General features: G+C 40.1%; 1 protein-coding gene and 1 pseudogene across 7 annotated transcripts in view; one reads left to right on the top strand and one right to left on the bottom strand.

The window, feature by feature from the left end:
- Hecw1 (HECT, C2 and WW domain containing E3 ubiquitin protein ligase 1) overlaps positions 1-22,934 on the bottom strand; it is a 417,595-nt gene that overhangs the window by 46,700 nt on the left and 347,961 nt on the right. For all 7 annotated transcript variants that reach the window (XM_058576839.1, XM_058576837.1, XM_058576840.1 and 4 more), the window contains 5 exons: positions 20,021-20,104; positions 19,526-19,635; positions 13,060-13,180; positions 12,091-12,204; positions 10,896-11,048 (listed from right to left, as the gene is read on the bottom strand). In XM_058576839.1, coding sequence (XP_058432822.1) covers positions 10,896-11,048; positions 12,091-12,204; positions 13,060-13,180; positions 19,526-19,635; positions 20,021-20,104 — 582 coding nt within the window. The remainder of the gene's footprint in view (positions 1-10,895; positions 11,049-12,090; positions 12,205-13,059; positions 13,181-19,525; positions 19,636-20,020; positions 20,105-22,934) is intronic.
- On the top strand, positions 15,277-17,225 carry LOC124088299 (prostaglandin E synthase 3-like; annotated as a pseudogene).

The following is a 22,934-nucleotide window of genomic DNA, read 5'->3' as shown; positions in this document are numbered from 1 at the left end:
AAATCTCTGATTTTCCTGAGCTGCAAAGATTATTTTTCAAAACCTTCTAAACACCAGCCAGTGATCACCACCACACATTCTGTTGTTTTTGAATATTAAATAAAGGCAGGTATGTGGTGCAAACCTGTAATCTCAGGGGCTTAGGAGTCTGAAGCGGGAAGATCACAAGTTCAAAGCCAGCTTCAGCAACTTAGCGAGACCCTGTCTCAAAATATTTTTTTTAAAGGACTAAGGATATGGCTCAGTGGTTAAGTGCCTGTGGTTTAATCCTGAGTACCCCCCCCCAAAAAAAAATCAAATATGAACTATAAAATATGAAAATATACCAAAATAATAAAAATATTACCTTAAACTAGTACAGCAGCCTATTATTTTTAAGGTACTTTCCCATTTTTGAAAACAAATGACAAGTGACAAAAAAGAAACAAAACCAAGGAAAGGGTGGGAATTTTGCATCTAAAACAGATTTTAGGGAACTAAATTTTTAAGGGAACAAGAAGCATTTAGAATTGAATTTACTATAATCCTTCAATAACTACAGTCGAACATTAAAGAGCTTAATAATAAAACAGGTACGAACCAAAAAAACAAAACAAAACAAAACAACAACAATAACAATAACAACAACAACAAAAGACAAACCAAAACTTGTCTTCTGACTTGTTCATGGTGTTTTAGCCATGAAAAGTATTTTAATTTTAATATATTCAAACATATCTTTCTTTTCTTGTAGATTCTAGGGTATTGATCTTGATTAAAAAGTTCTCCACCACTCAAGGTTTCTTGAGTCTGTTTTATGTTCTCAATAATGTTTATGTTCTAGAATATGCATAAAATCACTTAGATTTATTTGGAATAAATTTTTTTTTGTGTGTGTTTACATTAGAGAAGAATGAAATATGATTTTCTTTTGGTTGCATAGCCAATTGCACTGGCATCATTAACTAAATTAATTCATTCTTTGCCAATTGGAAGTCTCCCACACACTCTGAAAAAAAAAAACTGGGCTAGGAAATGGGCAGGGGGGACCCAGTCACCACTGATCATGCACACTGCATGCTGGCTTCTCACCTAACTTTTGCCCCACAGATTCATCAGGGAATTTCTAGGAAGGCTATTCAGATTCAGCCAGATGGGACCAGAAAAGCTATAATAGGATGTAGAAAAGAACCCAGAACTGTTGCGATCAGGTGGGGCTGGGAGGAGTTTATCTGATACTATACTCAAATCAAAAATGCATAGTGAGCTCTTCTGTCGGGGGCCCTGAAAGTTGAATGGCTAAGAGACATCCACCAGATCTCATAATATTGTGGTTTCTTTCTACTAATTCAAGACCCTGCAGATAGCAAGGCATATTTAAAGTGTGTTATCCAGGACTTTTTAAGTTCCATAAAACTCTACAATTACACTTAATACCCACTTGGCCAAACTCTAAACATGCTCAAAGGAGCTTCCCTCCTCCTCCCAGCTCCTCTTGCTAAAGACCTGAAAACAGAAGATTTTTACCACCCAAGTAGTATCTGCTTGGAAAGGGGGAGAGGTCAGGGCTAGGGCAGAAGGGGGTTATGTACTTATTTTTCAATTGTAAAAGGGCCCCTCTGAGACATTTTGATTTGAGATGCCTGAAAATGTCTGATTGTGACACCGATAGGGTTTGATTTGTCACTATCACTAACACAAAATGAGCACAGAAACCTTCTGGTGGCTGCTCAGAAACTGAGAGAACAGTCAGCATCAGTTCTGAAACCTGGCTTCTGAAAATAATTCTCACACTGACAATTATGTCAAGAGTGAGTCATATCACAGTAACTTCTTAAAATGATACATGTTAATACCTAAAACAAACAGAGCATGTATGACACTCTGGCACAGTTCCTAGAAATAGAAGAAATTTAACTATTTTAATTGCTTAGACTTCCACACATCTTAGATTTTTTTTTTCTGGAAAAAGTGGCATTTGGAATGACTGACAGAGAAACAGAAATTTCAGTGGTGATTTCAGAGACAGCAATTGGTAGGAACCTAAATGACACTTAACAATAAGCATTGCTTTTCTGAATTCCAAACATTCTGAACTAAAATTGAAATGAGATGGAAACCCTCATAACCAAGAAGTTTTAATTGAGTATCCTGTCTGTCTGTGTGTCTGTCCAACCACCTATGCATCCATCCATCCATCCATCATCCATCCTCCCTTCTTCTCACTCCTTTCCTTTCTTCTGCATGTATTTACTAGTGCCAAGTTTCTGATTAGAAAAGGTACAAGCAAGACTGATTCCATAAGACTTTTCTTATAGGGGGAGAAAAACTAAAAATGAATTATAAGTACATAATAGAAATATATAAAATATATTTTATTTAGATAGTGAAAAATTCTGTCAGTATAATAAAGTAGGATGTTAAGTTGGCAAGTTATAAATATACGGGTTAATTTAAATTGAGTGTTCAGGGAAGGATGTTAGAGAAAGGGATGTTTGAACTGAAATATGAAACTTTCCTAACTAAGCATAGTAATTTGAAAATAAAGGCACTTTGCACCATTCATAAATTGTATTTGATATAAAAATAAATCTGGAGATTTTATATTTCATGCATAGTTTTTTATGGCTTCATTTGAATATATGAGATAGATAAGAATTTTTACCTGATATTTTCTTATGTGTAATTTTGTAGGAAGTGAAAAAATTTCAATGGCACAGGTTTTAGCAAATATTAATGATGTTGACATAGTAAATCTTACAGCATCTGGGCCCGTGGCCACTATAATATGACTAATTTAGGTTATATAGAAGTGTCACTTAAAATAGAAGGTACTATGCTGGGCTTAGTGGCACTTGGGAGGCTAATGCAGGAGAATCATATGTTCAGGGCCAGCCTCAGAAACTTAGTGGGGCCCTGTCTTAAAATAAGAAAAAAAAAAGGGTTGGGGGATATAGAATCCCTGAGTTCAATCAATCCCCATTACTGCCAAAAAAAAAAAAAAAAGAATGAATGATATAAAAAGAAGAAATGGTACATTGATTTTTTAAAAAAGTTTTCTTTGCACTGATAAATATGTTGGCAGAATTTTGGGTGATTACTAGTATCTTTTTTTTTTTTTTTTGGTACTGGGGATTGAACTCAGGGGTACTTGACCACTTAGGCACATCCCTAGCCCTATTTTGTATTTAATTTAGAGACAGGGTCTTACTGAGTTGCTTAGTGCCTCACTTTTGCTTTGAATTCCAGATTCTTCTGCCTCATCCTTCTGAGCCGCTGGGATTACAGGTGTGCACCACTGCACCCAGAATTAGTATCATTTTAATCTTCCCATTTTTTCATATACTCAATCTCCCACCATTTATAATCTATCACTGTTTATAATTCATTCTCCTTTCAAAATATCTTTCCATTCCCACTGCTTCTGTACTATTTTGGTTCTTTATTATTATCTATTATTATCTCTTCCAAAAATTATTTCAGTAGTCCCTTAAATGACACCCCTACTGTCCATTCCAATTAATTTTCTACTTTTAACTAGACTTGACATTTTGATTTTAAATACAGATCAGGACCTTTCTCTACTTAAAAAACACATTTGGCTTCCTACCACTGTCATCTTCATGATAAAACCTGAATTCCATCCTACTAGTAATGGTCATCCTCTACTGGATATCATTTCTGTTCTCAGGCAACTGTTCTCACTCATTTTCCAAAGGTCCTTGCACCAAAAGGTAGTACAGTACACTGCAAATTGCTATAACAGATGTTTGGATAGCATTTGCCATATTGTATTGTAATTTGTCCAATTATATCCTTGACTTTGCCTTTGTACAGGGACTAGAGCCTGCTGATGAAGCCAGGATGCCTGGGCCTATGATTATCTGTCTCTGTGCCTTTGGTTATTCTTGGGCCTCATTTTCCTCATCTGTAAAGTAGGATAACTCAGTATCTGGATTTTAGTGTTGTTACGTAAAACTGTGTAGAAGAGTGCATGGTATATTTATTAAGTTCTTAATGGATGCTTTATTATTTAGTTTTATTACTAACTTCCGTTTTCCCAGAGCTATAGTCGGAATGCATCCCTCAAAAGTTCATGCTTGTGAAGGTGGGACCTTGGGAAGGTGATTGGGCCTTGAAGGCTCTGCCCTCATGAAGTAATACATGCATGGATTTGTGGATTATCCTGGAAATGGCTTTGTTTTAAAACTGAGCTCTCTTTGGTTTGATGGGTTTGTCTTATCACGAGATGCCCCTGCCATGTTATGAGGCAGCAAGAAGGTCCTCAGCAGAAGTCAAGCAGTTGCCAATGCCACGCTCTTGGACTTCACAGCTTCCAGAATCATAAGCTGAACAAATCTCTATACATTACCCACTCTGTGGTATTCAGTTATAGAAACAGAAATGGAATGACACACAGTGATATAAAATCAACACATGGTAGGAATAAAAGAATAAAAAGAGTGGCATTTGGGTGCCTCATCAATATGCAAATGACAGCATCATAATCAAAGAATGGATAGTTCAAGATGCCTGTCCTCAAAGACATATATGATAGATACATAGCTTAGTACTTCGTGAGATTTCTAGTGCCTGGGCTGTCATGGTTAATTTCAATTCTCCTCTCCTCTGCCCCCCATGAGTTTCCCACCTTTTTCTGCTTTGTGACCTTGGGGACTGGACCATGAGGACTGCAATATCTGGAGATCCTTTGCTCCCTGGTTTATGGCTGGATTTGGCTGATGGGACCAGAGAAGGGGAGAAGAGTATGAAGGGTGTTGTTTCCTGGCTTCTTCCTGAAGTGGTCAGACCTGGCTGGGGCAGCGTCCACTGGCACCACAGATCGTGTGGGAAGACCCTGTCAGGCTCTAGCTTCCATTGAGCTCTCCTTACTTTGTCTCCTCTCTTAGTTGACCTGTGTGTTTCCACTGCCAACTTTGACAGGATCCCTATCAGCTTGGAACATCAGTGATATAAGTCGGTAATGAAACAGCAATTGCAGAAAGTCCCTTTAGGCTAAAGGGGGAAAATGGATTTTTTTTTCAGTTTACTTAATGTGTGTAACCCAGAATTTTCACTGTATTTTTGTATATTGGTGTCTCTGAACACTTGACTGGAAGAAAGGAAAATAGGTGTAACTGCTATGTCCCATTGTTTGGGGCTTTTGATTTAGCTGGCTCTATTCCAATGGATACAAAGCCCACACATAAGAATTATGAAGCCACAGAATTTCAAGTCCCTTCAGTCACAGGGAAACTTTCAGGGGAAGGACGCAGTGACTGAAGCTTCTCCATTGGTGCCCAGTCTGAAGGCAACTGTTACAGAAGCTCATGTAGTGGAAGGTGGAGGAGGTTTCCCCTCAATAACAACAGCACAAGCCACCCTGCAGAGTGGGTCCCAAGAATGCAAAGCCCCTAAAATACATACTTGTCTCTGACATTGCAAGGGCTTTAGAACCACAGATGATAATGAAAAGTGTGAATTTTGAGCAATTAACTGCACAAGGGAGGGAGGAACACTCTTTATTTTAATATACCTAATACAAGAGAGACTGCTGTAACCTGTGGAACAATACTTATTTATGTGCCCAGTCGTCATTGAATGTTGTTTGGAATGCTAGGCATTATATTAGAGTCAATTAAGAAAAAACTGTCTTTTGGTCCCATAGATCTTATTTCTTGGAAGGGAGTTAGACAAAGCAAATAAGAGCACGGGACACAGAAGTTCAGTGAAGGAAAAAGAAACAGAACAACACAAACAGATAAAATAGACTAGTGCAAGATGCTTCCTCCAGCCACACCCGAGTAAGGTTTCACTCCTGAGTGATGTTTAATCCTCTGAAGCTTACCCATCTTTGCTATGTTTATTTCTGGTCTGTGGTCATGTTTCTTTTCCCAGAATAATGAGAAGGTGGGCAGATTGTGTAGATTCATTTCCCTCCTCTGCCCAGACTGCATCCGGCCCTGACTTGTCCTGCGTCAAAGACAATCTCCAGCTTTGCAAAGTGAGGACGGTGCCCTGATAAGCCCTATAATCTTTGGTGTCTCTGTTTTTATAAGGAGTGGTATACAGGTTATGATGATTGCCATCTTCCTGTGTCCCTTGTGAATCTTGTGATGAACTCCTGTGGAGGGAGGAAGGAAGGAGGCAGCAGTCACACCTGCTCTGCTGGAGGTTAAGAGGCATCTAATGGCAGCAAGTCAAGGGTGACCAGATTTGAGAACTCAGGATTCTGGTTTTCTCTGTGTCATGGACATCCTGGGTGCAAAAGTGACAGCAACGGGTCTTTAGGCAGAAGCTGCTGCACTTGCTTGCTGCTGTCAGCTTGTGCAAGACCCAGAACAACTTCATCTAGATCTCAGCTATCCTAGTCACCTGTCCTTTGTTTGTTTAAATACTGGACAAAGAGCTCATGGAACAGGAAATGCAAAACCTATGAGTTTTCTGTTAACCCAATGGGCATAAGCACAAGAATGGCTTTTAGTAGGCAAATAAAGGGAGTAACTTCAGTCATGGTTTTGATAAGATTCTTATTCAAAGCTAAAGAAAACTCTGTGCAAGTGGCTCAATTCCACTCAGCCGTGGCTGTGACTGCGAAAAGAAAACCTGTTTCCTCTCGGCCATTCTGAGGTTCCCATAAGAGAATAGCCCAGTTCTATGTGGAAGTTCATGATGCAATTGGATGCCTTCCCCAGGGAGGTGCATGGCCTTGCTCTGCATTCCAGTCTCCTCCATCAGCTCAGGACTCCAGCCACTGATGCATTCAGAGTGGGAGCCTTGAATGAGGTCCTCTCACCACTTCATAGCAAGTCACCATCCAATGTGCAGGCTGAAAGAAACTCTCAATTGACATGAGCTTGATTTAGATGGCTAGTTGGTTCAGAAAGCCACCTTGTTTGTGGGACACCCCGCAAATAGCCTCAACATACGTGAGAATGTCAGTGGATGTAAGTCAGTAATGCTGATGTGCGAGACCAAGTCCTCCAGGAAAGGAGACAGAGGTTAGTTGGCCCTTGAAGGCAGGCACTTCTGGGTCTTCCATTCAGAGGACTTGGCTAGTTCTTACAACATCACTGGCTCACTCGATTTCCTTCCTCAATGCAATAAAGGATAACGGACATAATTTCAGAACCTCTTAATGCACAGATGAGTGAAAGGCTTCAAAGCCAGGTTGAGAGTCGGGGAATGGGTAGCTGGCAAGGCACCTTCTCAATGGAAAGTGACTGAGGTTGCTTTCAAGTAGGTGTCTCATCAAATGTGCAGGTCACACAAGTCCAGTGTGCTTTCTGTGCTTTTCCATTAGGCCTTTGCATCCGGCCTTATTTTGTGGCCACACTGAAACATGCTTGACTCCACGGTTCCTTCAGAATGTTGAGTCCCATTCATCTCGCTGTGCTGCTTGTCCTTGCTGCCTTCTGCCACCATCCAAAATTCTTGATCACCTGCCCTCTTAAACACTCTTATTCCCTGGATGTCCTAAGTGACAACCTCCCAATCCTTTGCCACAGACCCTTGAAGCCCCCGTTCTGTTGTCCACATCCCTTCTTCTGCCTCCATTTCTTCAGACTGTCTTCTCCCCTCACCACAACTGGCTGCCTCCTGCCCACCTCCTGCCCCTCCAGGCTCCCTTCATTTTCTATCACATCCTCTCAGGCCCTGAGCTCTCTGGCCACCTCCTTGTAGTATCCCCTTATGTATTCCTTCGCTCTGCTCACCCAACACAGCAGAGCTGTCCACATTCATTGTGGGCCTCAGCTCTGCTTGCTGTTGGCCAAGGTCTCGTCCCATTTCCCATAGCTGAGCCAAATCCCACCTGGTGTCTCCCAAATCTCAATTCCCAGCCCAGCTGTTCTCCTGATAGCTGGGACCATCATTCTAGTTAGGAGAGATATATCATATTTATCACAGAAACTATAAATTCTGCATGTCAAAGAGTGAATTCTTGATCTTTCCTCTAAATATCTTCTACTTCATATAGTTCTTATCATAGTTAGTAGTATCCATTAAGCCAATTGTGCAGCCAAAAACCTTCAACTTAGTTCATATTCCTCTTTCTCCCTCATCTCAACAGTCAGTGAACACCAGAGCTCAATCTCTTCTCCATCTGAGATGCCCCTCGAGTCAGTCCCCTGTCTCTTTGACCACTCTTCTGCCTAAGTTCTGAGCTTCTATATCACCCCTTGGCTTAGCCATGGTTTCAGAGTTACTCTACAGTTTCCAGTCTTATCTCCTCAAAATTATTCTCTACACTCTGGCAAGGTTTACTGTTTTTGTAGGGTATAAGACTATTTGATTCCCATCTCTATCTCCATCTTCACTTGTGATTGACTATAATCCAATGCATAGGGATGTTCTCCAACTTAAGATGGTTTGACTTATGAATTTTTAACCTTATGATGGTACAAAACTTATATGTATTCAGTGGAAATTGTACTTTGATTTTGAATTTGGATCTTTTCCCCAGCTGGTGATATGAACTAGGAACCTTCCTCTCATGCTAGGCAGAAGTAGCGAGTATAGCTCCCAGTCAGCCACATGCTCACAGGATAAACACGCAATCCCCTGTAGTAGGTTGTGTTGCTAAGCAACGATGCTGCACAGGTTAGATGTAGTAAATGAATTTTTGACCTACAACAAGTTCAATTTATGATGGATTTATTGCGACATAACCCCATTTTAAGTTAAGGAGCATCTGTAGATGCATCATATATGTATCTCAGGCTAACACATAAATGTATATATGCAGGTATAACTTAGCGTTTAAGATTATTATAACTTTAATTGTTGGTTTATTCATGTGTTCCTCCCACTGCTTGGTTTTGAGGGAAGAAATCTTATTTCAGCTTTATACCCTCCAAACGCATACATTTGCTTTATTTATAATTTTTAAATTAGTGAAGATATTCCCCACAACACCTAATGTGGTCCCAAATGGCATGATATTTTGTGAAAGTATTTCTTTCTTGATTGCTAATTTGAATTCATGACCTCTAAGACACTATCTTAAATTTTATGCTCACCAACTGGTAAGAGAATTGAGGGGTTATATTACATATAATGCATGTAGATACATGTAATGCATATATTCTTTTTTTAATATTTAATTTTTAGTTTTAGGTGGACACAATATTTTATTTTTATGTGGTGTTGAAGATCGAACCCCGGATCTGACACATGCTAGGTAAACACTCTACTACTGAGCCACAACCTCAGCCCAATAATATTCTTGTGTGTCATGGGTTATGATGCTCTCGACTGTCAGAATGGAGCCTCCTGAACAGGAACAAAGTGAGAGCTGGCATTCCATTCTCAGGCCCATGCATCCCTTCCTGGGGCTTGCCTGCTCTGCCTGCCCCGTGCCTGTGTGTTTCTGCCTCACAGCCCTCATCATCTAATTACTGGCAAGGAAAAGGAGAGATGGGAAGAGACAAATGGCAAGTTTGTTTTATCTTGTGCCAAACTTGTCCTGTGAACGCACTCCACCCTTATTCAAGAACTTCAGAGCAGAGCGTATGTTGTGAGAGAGGAAGGCACGTTCCAACATCTGGAAGCTCTATGTGGGTTATACTGATGCTCTGTAACAAAACTATAGGGACTTGGATTCTAAAGCCAGCCATAAAGAATGACTTTATGACATTCGCTGGTAAATGGATGGATCTGGAGACTATCATGCCTAGTGAAATAAGCCAGTCTCCCAAAACCAAAGGTCAAATATTTTCTCTGATATGTGGAAGCTAAACCACAACAAGGGGTTGGGGGGAAGATTAGAAGTTCTGTGGAGTAGACAAAGGGGAATGAGGGGAAGGGAAGGGAGATGTGAAAAGGAAAGGCAGTGGAATGAATCTGACAACCTTCTTATGTACATATATGAATCACCACAGCAATCTCACCATGGTGTATACCAAAGAAATTAATTAAAAAAAATAACTATGGGTAAATGGCAGAAAGATCAATAGAGGGAAGGGAGCAGGGGGTGAGGAAAGGGGAGGAGAAGGAGAAGTGCTGGGGTCTGAATTAGAACAAAATATATTCCATGTTTGTACAATTATGCCCAAATGGATTCTCCTGTCATGTGTAACTAAAAAGAACCAATTAAAAAACTAAAAGCCACTAGTTCAGATAATACCATAATAACTCCATTCAATAGCAGCATAAATAAGATATGTCAAAGAATCCACATTAGCTGTCTCCAGTCCACATTAGCTGTCTTTCACTTCCCTCTTGATAAAATCATCTTGGCATGAAATCAGGGATAATTCAGACAGGCATGGTGGTGAGATATCAGGAAAGTGCATGCATCCCAGATGTCCCATGCAGCTTTCTGGATTCTTCTAATACCTGCATCTGAGGCCTCTTTTACACAAAGCTGTACAGGATTGCCTGATACCTATCTTCTTACATGTGTCAGTAATTGGTCATGAAATGAGTCAAGAGGAAACAACCAAAGAGATCCTGGATTTTAAATTCATAAGTCTGCTCAGAGATCATTTGACCCAGCAGACTTATTTTTATAGTAAGACTGCAGAAGTCAATGCTAAAACCATTGGTCCAAGGTCAAAGAATTTTAAACCCATGAAACCATCAAGAAGCCTCCACTGGGGACTCCTATGATTTTAGTATAATTTTCAACATTCATGACCTGTATCTTCTTATTTAGTGTATTCTCAGTAGGCAATTATTCTATCTTGCATCAATTTGAAGTTGCTATGTTATCAGTGTCTCAGTGATCTATCATGTCATCTGGGTAAAGACTATAGACTTTTGCATTTAGGGCTCTGCTCTCCACCCCTCTCATCACGCCTCATAAGATCTGGCCCACGCCTCTGAATGCAGTGACCTCAGAGAAATGCTGCTGACTTCTGACTAAGAAAGATAAGAATGCTCAAACACAATAAAGTGAAAATTATAGACCTTACCATTCAAGGTGGTTTTCTACAAACGCAGACATGGGGCTGATCTGCACCGTGTAAGTATCATTTGCAGAGTACTCAAAGAGTCCGTAGTAAGGGTTGAAGAGCTCCTGAGACAAAAGGAAGAAGAACTCTCGAGAAGGACCACTGTAGTCCAGGCTGCAAAGGAAGAACAGGTCCAGGAAGCTCATTTTGTGTCTGAAAGGGGAGGGACAGTCTCTTACCCAGATTCTAGTAGGTTCTTTTGGAACAGGGCTGGAGAAAGCAGAGACCAGTCTCTATTCTTTATAGTGGATCTCAGTGGAAGAATTGATTTATGGTAGTTAATGAGGATGCAGTAATTGGTGTGGGGGTGCTTCTCAGTCAGATGTTCATGAGTTAACTCTGTTTTTTTTTTTTTTGGTATTGGGATTGAACTCAGAGGCACTTGACCACTGACCCACATCCTATTTTATATTTTATTTAGGAACAGGGTCTCGCTGAGTTTCTTGCTTTTGCTGAGGCTGGCTTTGAACTTGCAATCCTCCTGCATCAGCCTCCCAAGCTGCTGAGATTACAGGCGTGCACTACTGCGCCCTACTTCATGAGTTAACTCTTATGGCAATGGTCCTTATCTGTGTTTCCAATCATTTAATACCTAAGGAATAAAACAGACAGCTTCCCTATTATAAAAAAGGGAGATCTGAAAGAATTTTATGTCACAGTGTGTGTGTGTGTGTGTGTGTGTGTGTGTGTGTATGTAGATGAATGAGGAAAAACTTCCAAGTGCATTCTGATGTGGGATGTTCCCTCTGAGGTGGGCTTACCCTCCACACTTAAGTGAATTCCACAAAAATACATGAAAAGTCTGGTATGTCGTTGCATTTGTGTACTCCAAAAGGAAGAGTTTTTTGATTAGATACTCAGAAGAGTACACCACCTACAAAGTAAAGACCCAATGGCTTAGGAATGTATTTATGGATTATTATACTTCAACGATGTGAGCTCAGACTCTAGGACATGTCAATAATCTTAGTTTTTGAGGAACATGAAACCTAAAGTTTGGCAACATCAAAAGAAAGACCTCCTGGCAGTGCCTGATCTGAATGACCTCAGAGCATAGGCTTAGAGCATCTTGCTCTTTCTTGAGAAAAAGCCCCCTCTGCCTGGGGCTCTGGTCTGCCCATATCAAGGTGTCTGCATGAAACTCCTGGTTCCTCACCCCTCTTCTCCAACAAAGGTGACGTAGAGCTTGTTTCTCTGGAGCTCCTTCCGGGAATAGGCCATCACTTGATTAAAGGTTCCCTCCAACAAGTGGTCCCGACGAATAATGAGCCTGAGAAGAAGAGGTGGTTGTGAGGGGTGGCTCTGAAGCTGGGGTGCGGGACAATGTTTCCTGTGAGTTGTTAAGATCAGGTTTATGGTCTCACTCACAGCTACCTCTCCAGTGAGAGGGGAAAGGGCAAGATCAGTTCACTTCTCAAAACAGGTAGACAAGGAAAACATGAACACTTATTATTGGGTACCTGCCATCGTACTGAACTACTTTAAGACTCTTTCTAGAACTGGGGATGTGACTTAGTGATAGGGCACTTGTCCAGCATGTGTGAAGTCCTGGGCTCAACCCCCAGTCCAGGGGAAAAAGATCTTTTTTTAAAAGCAATTCAAAAGGATGCCTCTTAAATTAAGAGATCTCTTAAGTTGGGTTCTTAATTTTTGGCTCAGCTTTTTAAGATAAAAATAGTAAACCCAAAAGGAAGAAAAAATAACCATTTTACTTGGACTTCAATTGCAAAGTTATGAAGAGTCCACAAATTGGACCAATGAGTTAAATTTTCCCCCAGGAATAAGTAAGAGGAAAATAACATTTTTTTAAAATTAGGTCAAGATTCTTTTTTTGTGATTATTGACATCACATATGCCTTTGTCTGAAATCTACTGTTCCTTTTCTCTCTCCTTTGCTTTTCCTTCTCCTTCTCTCTCTTCTCTTCCCTTCCTACCTCCCCTCCAATTTCTTAAACTCCTTTCTTCTTTCCTTCCAACTTCCTCACTTCCTTCCTTCATTCACACCATACTTGCTACGGCACCAAGGTATCCAATCTCAAAAAAAAAAAAAAAAATGCAAAGATATAAAAGATAAAGGGTTAGAAACCTGCCATTGAAATTCAGTGCCAAGCACTGAAGCACTCACTTAATTTTCCCTGGACCCTGACCAAATCCTTTGGCTTCTAGTTTCCGATAGAAATTGCGGAGCTTGGCCTCAAAGTCTCTCCGATATGGTGAAGGGGCTCTTGCACTGGCTCTCTGTAAACCTGCAGAGGGAAGCACACAGCCTGTGGGTGAGACTCTTCAGCTAAGAGCAATCTGCAGAGCGATGGTGGAGAGGGACCCGCCAGAGTCCTGTGTCCTCACGGCCTTCTTTTCTAAGGAGTTCCCTTCATTTCCTACAGTCCTTCAGTTACTTTCATGATAAACAAAAGAGGAAAATGACTGCTGTGGAATATATCCTATGTCTATTCAATTATTTCAAGTGGTAATTTTCTCTAAAAGTACCCTGGTGAGCATTATCTTGGCTTCATGGTACGTGGATCATCTGAAACAATTAACATAAATTGAGCTAGAATAAAATTTTCCTGTAAGTTGCAATATTGCAAGAAGTGATTGAAACTAGAATGACGGACAGGACTTTAACATGTGTGTTTGTCATGCTTCTACATTGATATTGATGCTAGGAAAAAACCTCTACCCTAGGGCCCAGAGCATTTAGGAATTTATATTAGTTACCTTGCATCACAAGGGCAAATTTTATAACAACAACAAGGATAATTCACTGATTCTACATAGACAAGTTTTTTTTTATCATTAGAGAGCTTTGAAAATGCTTTACTATCATTATTCACCTTTTAATAAAAAGGGAAATGGAAAAAGTAACATTCTTATCCCAAGTTTTACAGATGGACCAAATCATGGTCCACCCATTTAGTAAGTATTAGTTACTTGGTATATTTAGGGTACTAAATTTATAATCTAGAGAAAACTTATATCAGTAAACTCACAGAAATGAGTATGTAATTACAGTTTGAGATGACTGCTATCCATGAAGGAAAGGAACACAGTTCTTTGAGAACACAGAACATACTGGCCAAGCCCAGGAAAATTTCCCTGGAGAAGAACTTAAGATTGGCCTAGACACCCTTCAACAGATGAATGGATAAAGAAAATGTGGTATATATACATGGTGGAATATGACTCAGCCATAAAGAAGAATGAAATTATGGCATTTGCAGGTAAACGGATGGAGATGGAGAATATCATGCTAAGTGAAATAAGCCAATCCCCCAAAGCCAAAGGCCAAATGTTTTCTCTGATATGTAGATTCTGATCCATAATGTGTGTGTGTGTGTGGGGGGATGGCTAGAGAAGAATGGAGGAATTTTGGATTGGAGGGGAGTGAGGGGAGGGGAGGAGGTCTGGGAATGGGAAGCATGATGGAATGAGACGGATGCTATTACCTCATGTGCATGTTTGATTGCACGAATGGTGTGACTCTGCGTCATGTACAGCCACAGAAATGGGAAGTTGTACTCCATTTGTGTACAATGAGTTGAAATGCATTCTGCTGTCATATATAACTAATTACAATAAATAAAAAAGAAAAAAGAATAAGTAGGCCTGAATTAGATTGAATGAGTCAGGAAAGTTTCTCTTTGACAAAGAAAAGAAATAATCTGGGAGAAGAACAGTACAGGAAGAAGATTAGCAGATGCAAAGGTCCTGAGACAGAATGGAAAGTGGTGCTTTGGTTTGTTGCACAGGATTTGAGGGCCAAACTGATGCATAAACAAGGCTTGAGAGGTGGGCAGGAGCCACATCATATTAGGTAAGGTACATTTGTTAAGCAGTTTTGTTTTATGCTAACTGTAACAGAAAGCCATTACACGGGGCTGGTATGATGTGACTTGAGTTATGAAAACATCAATCTTCCTGCTGTAGAGAGAAAAATGTGGAGAGGACCAGGGTAGATTTAGAGAGCCCACATTGAACTGGGCTAGTGTCAGTGCAGCGGAGATGTTGAGGAGTGGACTGATTGGAGATGTCTTTATGGGACAAAGAATTGGATGTTAAGTAGTGAGGGAAAGGTGGCTAATCTAGAGGTGGAGCTCTGCCAGTGGATGCAGATAAGATGAAGAGGACCAATGGAGTTCAGGGCATTGGCAAGGATGTTACTGAAACGATGAACCACAAAATCTATGCTGGATAGAAAGGAGAGAATCCCATGCACTGGTGATCGTGGAGAATCCAAAGAATGGTAATAGGCAAGAAGCAGAATAGGCATGTTGGAAGGAAGAGGGTGCTTAGATTGGCAATTTATGAGATAACAAGGTCAGAAACATGACTGTGGGAACAAATGATTGAGGTGGAGGAGGAACAGGTTGCTGCAGTCAAGGAAGTCCAGACCCCAAAACACCTGGGGTGTGAGGGAATCCACAGTTGCCATATTGAAACTGAAGGAGTAGCCTTGTTGAAGGACCAGGCTTCAGGATAGAGGGAACCAGATCACAAGTCTACAAGTGCAAGTATAATTTCTGTTCAACAGATTATAGTACATTTTATAGCATGACTTTAACTACTGTTGGTACTACCACTATCTCTGTGATCACTCCTCATTTTTCTAAAGATTTATGCTTCACCAGATACTTTGATCTAAACTTCTAAGAGTTCTCTATCTCTGCAGCACTCTGGTAAATTTCAAAAAGGGCTATGATAATGGAAATTGCAAAATTTAACACAAAAATATTTGGGTTGCATAATCTGGGACCACAAGGTCAAGGCTGGAGAATAAAAAAATTAAGTACTTTGACAAAAAGAATTGAATGATTACATAAATTCATGGCATCAGTAATGTCTTTATTGGCAAAGTTGATACCTTTAAAAAAACTTAGCAAAATAATTTTCATTTAGCAAACAATGCCTTATTCTCTCTCTCTTTTCTTTTTGCAATATGATAGTTCTCTCCTATAATGATGTTAAAATCCTGCTGTGTGGCCAAAGGTTTTTTTTTTTTTTTTTTAGACCAAAGTGTAGATATGTCAGCAGATATTTCTACAACAACAGGTCATCATGCAGACCGATGGCTCCCCCAAATGGAAGACTGCTCCTCCCAAATAGGTGCACACTGGAAATGTTTGACTGTCCTCATGTTGGCTCTAACAAAGCTCCTGGTTCTCCTTTCTCCCAGGCAACAGGATTTCAGTTATGTTATATGTCAGAGGGAGCAAGCCCTGGTCATTTCATAAGCAGTGTCAATGGTACACTTGTTGGGTGGCTGTGACAACAAGGAGACACTGTCTTCAAAATAGATTTTATCAGTTGGCAAAACTACTTTAAGAGATATTCTGAATGGCACAACTTGGATGAGTAATACTAAAAGACATTCCAGCTTTGGAGACTTAAGGAGTAATGTTGAATGAGACATTCCTTTCAAGACATAGAACCCATTGCTAAATTTTCTCTTTGGCATTTTCCCACTGGCTTAAAAAATCAAATTTGGATCCTGACTCCTGAGGTTGTGAGTAGAAAGTTCCTATGGTTTTAAAGTTACAAAAGGAAATTCTCTGTCCTTGTTCTCCTTCCCCTACACTTTCCTCTTCTCCTGAGGAGGAAGCTGCTCTCTCTGCCAGTGCATTTAGCCCATTGCCACCCTTGCCAAAGGGGAAGATTCCAGGCCCTGATCCCGGAGGAACCAGATTCTTCAGCAGCCAACGGAAGGTCCCCCTGCCCCTTTCACAAAGCAGTATGCTTTTGCAAGGTGGTACCGTCAAAGGGACTATATTTTCATTAAATTTTTTGTTGAAGAGAGTAAAGATGTTAATGTAAATTTTGAAAAATCCAAACTTTTTACTTTCAGCTGTCTTGGAGGAAGTGATAATTTTAAATATTTAAATGAAATTGATCGTTTTTACTGTATTGATCCAAATGATTCTAAGCATAAAAGAAGGAACCGACCAATTTTATGCTGTTGACTAAAAGGAGAGCCTGGCCCATCATGGCCTAGGTTAGCAAAAGACAGGGCAAAGCTTCATCAATGGCTGAGAGTGGACTTCAATAATTGGAAAGACTCGAAAGATGATTCAGATAAGACTTGTGTGATTTTGGTCCTTTCTCTGAGAAACAGATGTGGGTGAACAGCGTGGGTGGTGATGAGGATGTAGATTTACCAGAAGTAGATGGAGCAGATGATGATTCACAAGACTGTGATGATGAAAAAATGCCAGATCTGGAGTGAGGAATATCGTCATCGCCTGGATTTTGAGAAAGAAAATTACTTCTCCATAAGATTTCATGATTGAGAAAATTCCTGAGTTGATAGCTCTCAAGACAGTTATTTGCTGCCTTTCACCCATTTTTTTCTACCTGTTTTTTTAATTTCCTTTTCTAAAAGGCTTCACTAAGACTTGACAATAGACCATTATACAGGGCAAATTAAGTCAGCTAAGGTGCTATCCTTATGCACGAACATTTCCCAGACTCCCATGAAGCTGTTGAGATCCTAGGCAATTGACACAGCGGTTGTGATAAGTAAAAACATTTCACCTAAGTCCCCTTTACTTCGTAACACAATTACTGATATGATAGGAAGCTGTCCACTTAGGGAAAGTCTAATTAAATTTTAAGTTTTAAAATATGGATTCAGAGTGGTTGAAACAAATTGACTGACATCTTAAACGGATAACCTACCTTTCTTCTGATGTACCCTATATATAGGATTGTTCCACTAAAGTGTATTTTTCAAAAAAATTTACTGCCTATTATTGTACGTGAGTGATTATTTGTCAGTGTTCCACATGCATCTTAGCTAAAACTAGTGAAATTCCCTTAACTTAGATGGTTTTTGAAGCCTATACATTTGGTATTGTTTGGCCCTTCAGCTTTTACATCTCTTAGCTTGGAGGATGAAGAAAGCTGTACACTGTTGCTTGAGAGTCTGTACATTTAGACCAGATTTGTATTTGGACAGTCAATATGACAAATGAGTGAAAAAAAAAATGTTAATATACTATTGGATTTTTTTAAATTTCTTTTTTTGATTCAGCTGAAAAACCTCAATTTATATTCATGACAGTGGGGATTTTTAAAAAATCTCTACATTCTTTCTAATAAACTGTTGGAAGACTTAAAAAAATAAAGTTATAAAGGAAATTTGGGGTTACTCTAGAAAGCTACCACAATGTGAAAATGCAAATCAAATTCAAAGGGGGTGTTCCGATTTGGATATGAGGTATCCGCACAAAACTCCCGTGTTAATGTAGGGATGTTCAGAGGTACAGTGGTTGAATTGTGTGAGCTGTAACCTAGTCATCTCATCCTAGTTTGAGTGGCTGGGTGGTAACTAGAGGCAGGAGAGGTATGGCAGTGGAGGTGGGTCACTGGGTTGTGCCCTGGAAGGGTCCATCTCCATTATGGCCCTCCCCCTGTCCTGCCTCCCTGCTTCCTTACTGCCAGGAGCTGAGCAGCTTCCCTTTGCTGCGGTCTCCCCCCATGATGTGCTGCCTCACCTTGGGCCCACAGCTACGGAGCTGTCTATTAACTGAAACCTCCGATACTGTGAGCCCCAAATACACTTTTCCATCTCTAAGTTGTTTTTCTCAGGTATTTGGTTCACAGCTGACTAAAATGGGGAAATCTCCAAAACTGATCTGATTTGGAGGTATGGATTTCACCTCTGCCAGTCGTCTTGATGGTTCCAGGAAATGTCTTTTTTTCCCACTAAACATGTATTCCCCCGTTTGGAATAGAAAAAACCCACAAATGATTTTTATATCATTCTCATACACAAAGAAAACAGGAGGAACAATTATACAATGGTGTAAGGAAATCCTTTGGAATCTTTGTGGAGACATAACAATGGTCCCCAGGAAATATGTTACCATAATTGGTATCAAATAGAATTCTAAATCATAAGTGGACTGTTTCAGAAAGGGCCTTCCCTTTGAAATTCTTGGAGAGTGCCTTGGGAATGCAATATCGATTCAGAGCAGGAAAACAAACTTGTTCTGTAAGTGGCCATATAGTAAATATTTTAGGCTTTGCAAACCACAGGACTTCTGTTGCTGTTACTCATGTCTGCTGCCGTAGTGTGAAAGCTGTCATAAAAAATACATAAATTACAGGCATGGCCAGGTTTCAATAAAACTTTATTTATGGGCACTGAAATTTGAATTTCTTATTGTACTCATATGTCCTGAGTGTTTAAAAAATTTTCAAGCATTTAAAAATATAAACCCCATTCTTGATTGGGGGCATTATAAAAACAGGCAGCAGTTTTCAATACCTAATTTAGGGAATGCTTTTTTTTTTTTTGGTGGTACCAGGGATTGAACCCAGGGACATTTAACCACTGAGTCACATCCCCAGCTCTTTTTTATATTTTATTTAGAGACAGAGTCTCACTAAGTTGCTGAGACTGGCTTTGAACTCCAGATCCTCCTGCCTCGGGCTCCCAAGCTGCTGGTATTATACACCTGGCCTAGAGAGTGCATTTTTTGATCAGGCAATTAAGAAGGACTGAAAGAGGAAAGACTTGCATACAGTTGCCCATCAATTCTTTTCAGCTTGTGGAAACACACAGGACTACTCATAGGTCATTCCCAAGTTACCTGGAGAGTTCTGAGGTGAGGAACAGGGTGAACAGCGGGGAGAAAAGCTATACCCGGGGTGGAAGGCAGCCTGCAGGGGTACATAGGACATAATCTCTTCTTCAAAGAGGCTGCAGAGTAAAAAAAAAAAAGTTAGTTCTCTGTTCCCTGAGAAAGTGAATTGGCTAATAACAGTTAAATTTCTTAACAAGCAACAAAAGCAATTAGATTTATATGTAACATAAAAGATAGGCACGCCTTGCTGGCAAATTCTCAGTGTTTCTTTTTTAAAGCCCTAACTAATCCCATAATAAAGTCTCCATCAAGAACTCTTTGTAGTTCTTGGTGCCCCATCACAAGATGGACAGCAATCACCAGTGTGAGAACACTACTTCAGTCCCAGGTACTAGACTCTTCTAGAATAAAGAACAGGTGTTTCATTCTGGCCCTTTTCTGCTGTGGTGTGGAACTGCTCCGTGCAGCTTTTCTAGAATTTTTTCAGGTACAGATCCTTACCTCAGCAAAATAACAAGATCTGCATCACAGGACAACTTCTCAAGCCCATGATTACCCTCGGTCCGAATATAATGGATTTTCTCCCTAGAGTAATGAGGAAAATAAAATGAGAATTATATACCAATACTTAAGCTAAGGTATAAACCTTTTTTTGTATCTTGCAATGTGACTGAGTAGCCGGGGCCTAATGTCCAGTGCATTTTGTGGTACTCAGAACTCATCTTGCAGGCTCACAGGATGCTCTATAAGGGGTGGCTTTTTCTCAGACTCACACTGGCACAGAATCTGAGGAATACAGCCAAGTCAGGACCCCAGAGAGCAAAGATGAATGTGGAGCTGGGTCAGGAAGTGTTGCTGAAGTACTGCTCTGGACTTATGGTAAATTTGAAGCCATGGGAAGATAAGGAATGGAGAGTTGCTTGGGAAATCTTGTGGTTAATGATAAAGTTATAATGCCACACTGGGCACAGAGGATCCCGACGAGAGTCTCCCTGGTCAGTCAATACCCAGTGATCCACTCCTCTGTCTATACCCAAAGGACTTAAAATCAGCATACTACAGTGATGCAGCCACATCAATGTTTTTAGCACCTCAATTTACAATAGCTAAACAGTGGAACCAACCTAGATGCCCTACAATAGATGAATGGATAAAGAAACTTTGGTATATATACACAATGGAATATTAGTCAGCCTTAAAGAAGAGTGAAATTATGGCATTTACAGGTAAATGGATAGAGTTGTAGAATATTATGTCAAGTGAAGTAAGCCAATCCCAAAAAACCAAAGACCAAGTTTTTTCTCTGATAAGTGGATATTGATCCATAATGGGGGGGGGGCAAAGGAAGAAGGGAGGAACTTTGGATTGGACAGAGGGAAGTGAGGGGTGGGGAGGGGGTATGGAGGCGGGAAAGATGGTGGAATGAGAAGGACATTATTATCCTATGTATGTGTATGATTGCACGAATGGTGTGACTCTGCATTGTGTACAGTGGAAAGTTGTGCTCCATTTGTGTACAATGAATCTAAATGCATTCTGCTGTCATGTACAACTAATTAGAATAAATTAAAAAAATACCCAGGGATCAATTCATCTGTTTAGTTACAGCTCATCTATTGTAACCTTTTTTCACAATCTCCAACTTCAACCTTGCAGATTATTTCAAATAAGTGTATGGATAAGTAACACTTATTTTGATCGAATTAACCTTGTAATTTGCTTCGCTGATATTATTCAGATCCAGGCCTAAGAATCATTCATTTGTGTGCGTGTGTGTGTGTGTGCTTCAAAAGAGTGGATTATTTTGCCTTTCTTAAAGAGGATACAGCAGAAATCTGGGAAAATTTAAGGATTGATTTTTTTTTTTTAGAAAAATTATTTAACCTTTTTTTCTTTGTGTTTCAATTTTTATTTTGAGATAATTTGAAGTTCATGTGCAATTGGAAGAAATAATACAAAGGCATCTCATAAACCCTTCACTCAGTTTTTCCCAGTGGCAACTCAGGAATGGATGGGTTTTTTAAAAAAAATCTATTTTCAAACAGCTGGAGGTAGAACTTTTCCCTCTGTCAGATTGAGAATCTGAGAATTGAGAATTCATTGAAAATTAATTGAGAATCCAAATCTTTACCATAACTTTTATATTTTCAGATGGAAATATAATCGACTTGACACTTGGTGTGGGGATTTTTTAAAAAGGGAAGGGAAGGGGAGGGCTGGGGATGTGGCTCAAGCGGTAGCGCGCTCGCCTGGCATGCGAGGGGCGCTGCGTTCCATCCTCAGCACCACATAAAAATAAAATAAAGATGTTGTGTCCACAGAAAGCTGAAAAATAAATATTAAAAATTTCTCTCTCTCTCTCTCTCTCTCTCTCGGAAAAAAAAGGGAAGGGGAACTTGTTGGCTTCTTACAAAGACATACTGTGCTCAATCTGTTATCAGTTCCTAGTATCATTGCTTCTATAATATTGCCCACGCTGCTCCTTCCTCTCCATCTATGTTTACCACGGTCCACATGACCATCATGTCTTGTGTATGTTGTCTCTGATATAGCTTCCTGCTCCAGTTTAGCTATTCTCCATAGAGAAGCCCAACTAGTCATTAAAAATACAATCATATTTCTTTCCTGCTGAAACTCCTTAATTGCTTCTCCAGTAAAATTGCACTTCCAATAAAAATCCCATCTCCTTCCAGTTATTACCAAGATCTCCCTGTCCAAAGTCACTATGGTCTTTCCACCCTACCCCATCTACCCCTGAGCCCAAAAGCCTTTCTTTCATTCCTCACTGACACCAAGCTTTTCCTGCCATGGGGACTTTGTACACGCTCCCTGTGTCCCAACCTTGCCGCTCAGGAACAACTCCTTCTCATCCTTCAGGTTTCAGCTTAAGTACCACTTACTTGGAAAAGTCCTCCCTGTTTAGGTTGTAAGTCCTCTTCCTCTGCAACCGCACTTTATCCCTCTCACTGAATTCTGATCATGACCTTCACGGCACTTAACACATTATTTATATATTTGGCTTAAAAATAAAAAACCTCCAACAACCCAAATCTTATCCATCATCTGCCTCTCTGAGTAGACTGTAGATTCTATGAGAATATGTCTCGTTTGCTTGTTACTGCTTATATAAACCCTAGCACAATCCCAATTCAGGACAGTTGCATAATAAAAGCACTCGTGGCAGGAAGGAATGAATAAATCAGGACTGCTAGGCACTCCTCACACATAAGAGACGTCATTAACTCTGGGTTTTCTGGCTCCATTTCCCCCTCCATGTGTAGCTTTTTAAATTCACTTATGTCTGCTGAGCACAGTTTTCTGAGAACACATTCTTTACCCCCTAACTCAGCAACGGGTTTTGTGGACCAAAGACATAGATTCCTGGCTCCCCCAGAAATGGCAAAACAGGGGTCAT

The sequence above is a fragment of the Marmota monax genome, unplaced genomic scaffold, assembly GCF_021218885.2.
Source record: "Marmota monax isolate L192 unplaced genomic scaffold, Marmota_monax_Labrador192_F-V1.1 WCK01_AAM20220418_F8-fsc00109, whole genome shotgun sequence".
Classification (NCBI taxonomy): Eukaryota; Metazoa; Chordata; class Mammalia; order Rodentia; family Sciuridae; genus Marmota; species Marmota monax.
The sequence above is the reverse complement of the archived record's forward strand: the minus strand, read 5'-3'. Positions and strand labels throughout refer to the sequence as shown.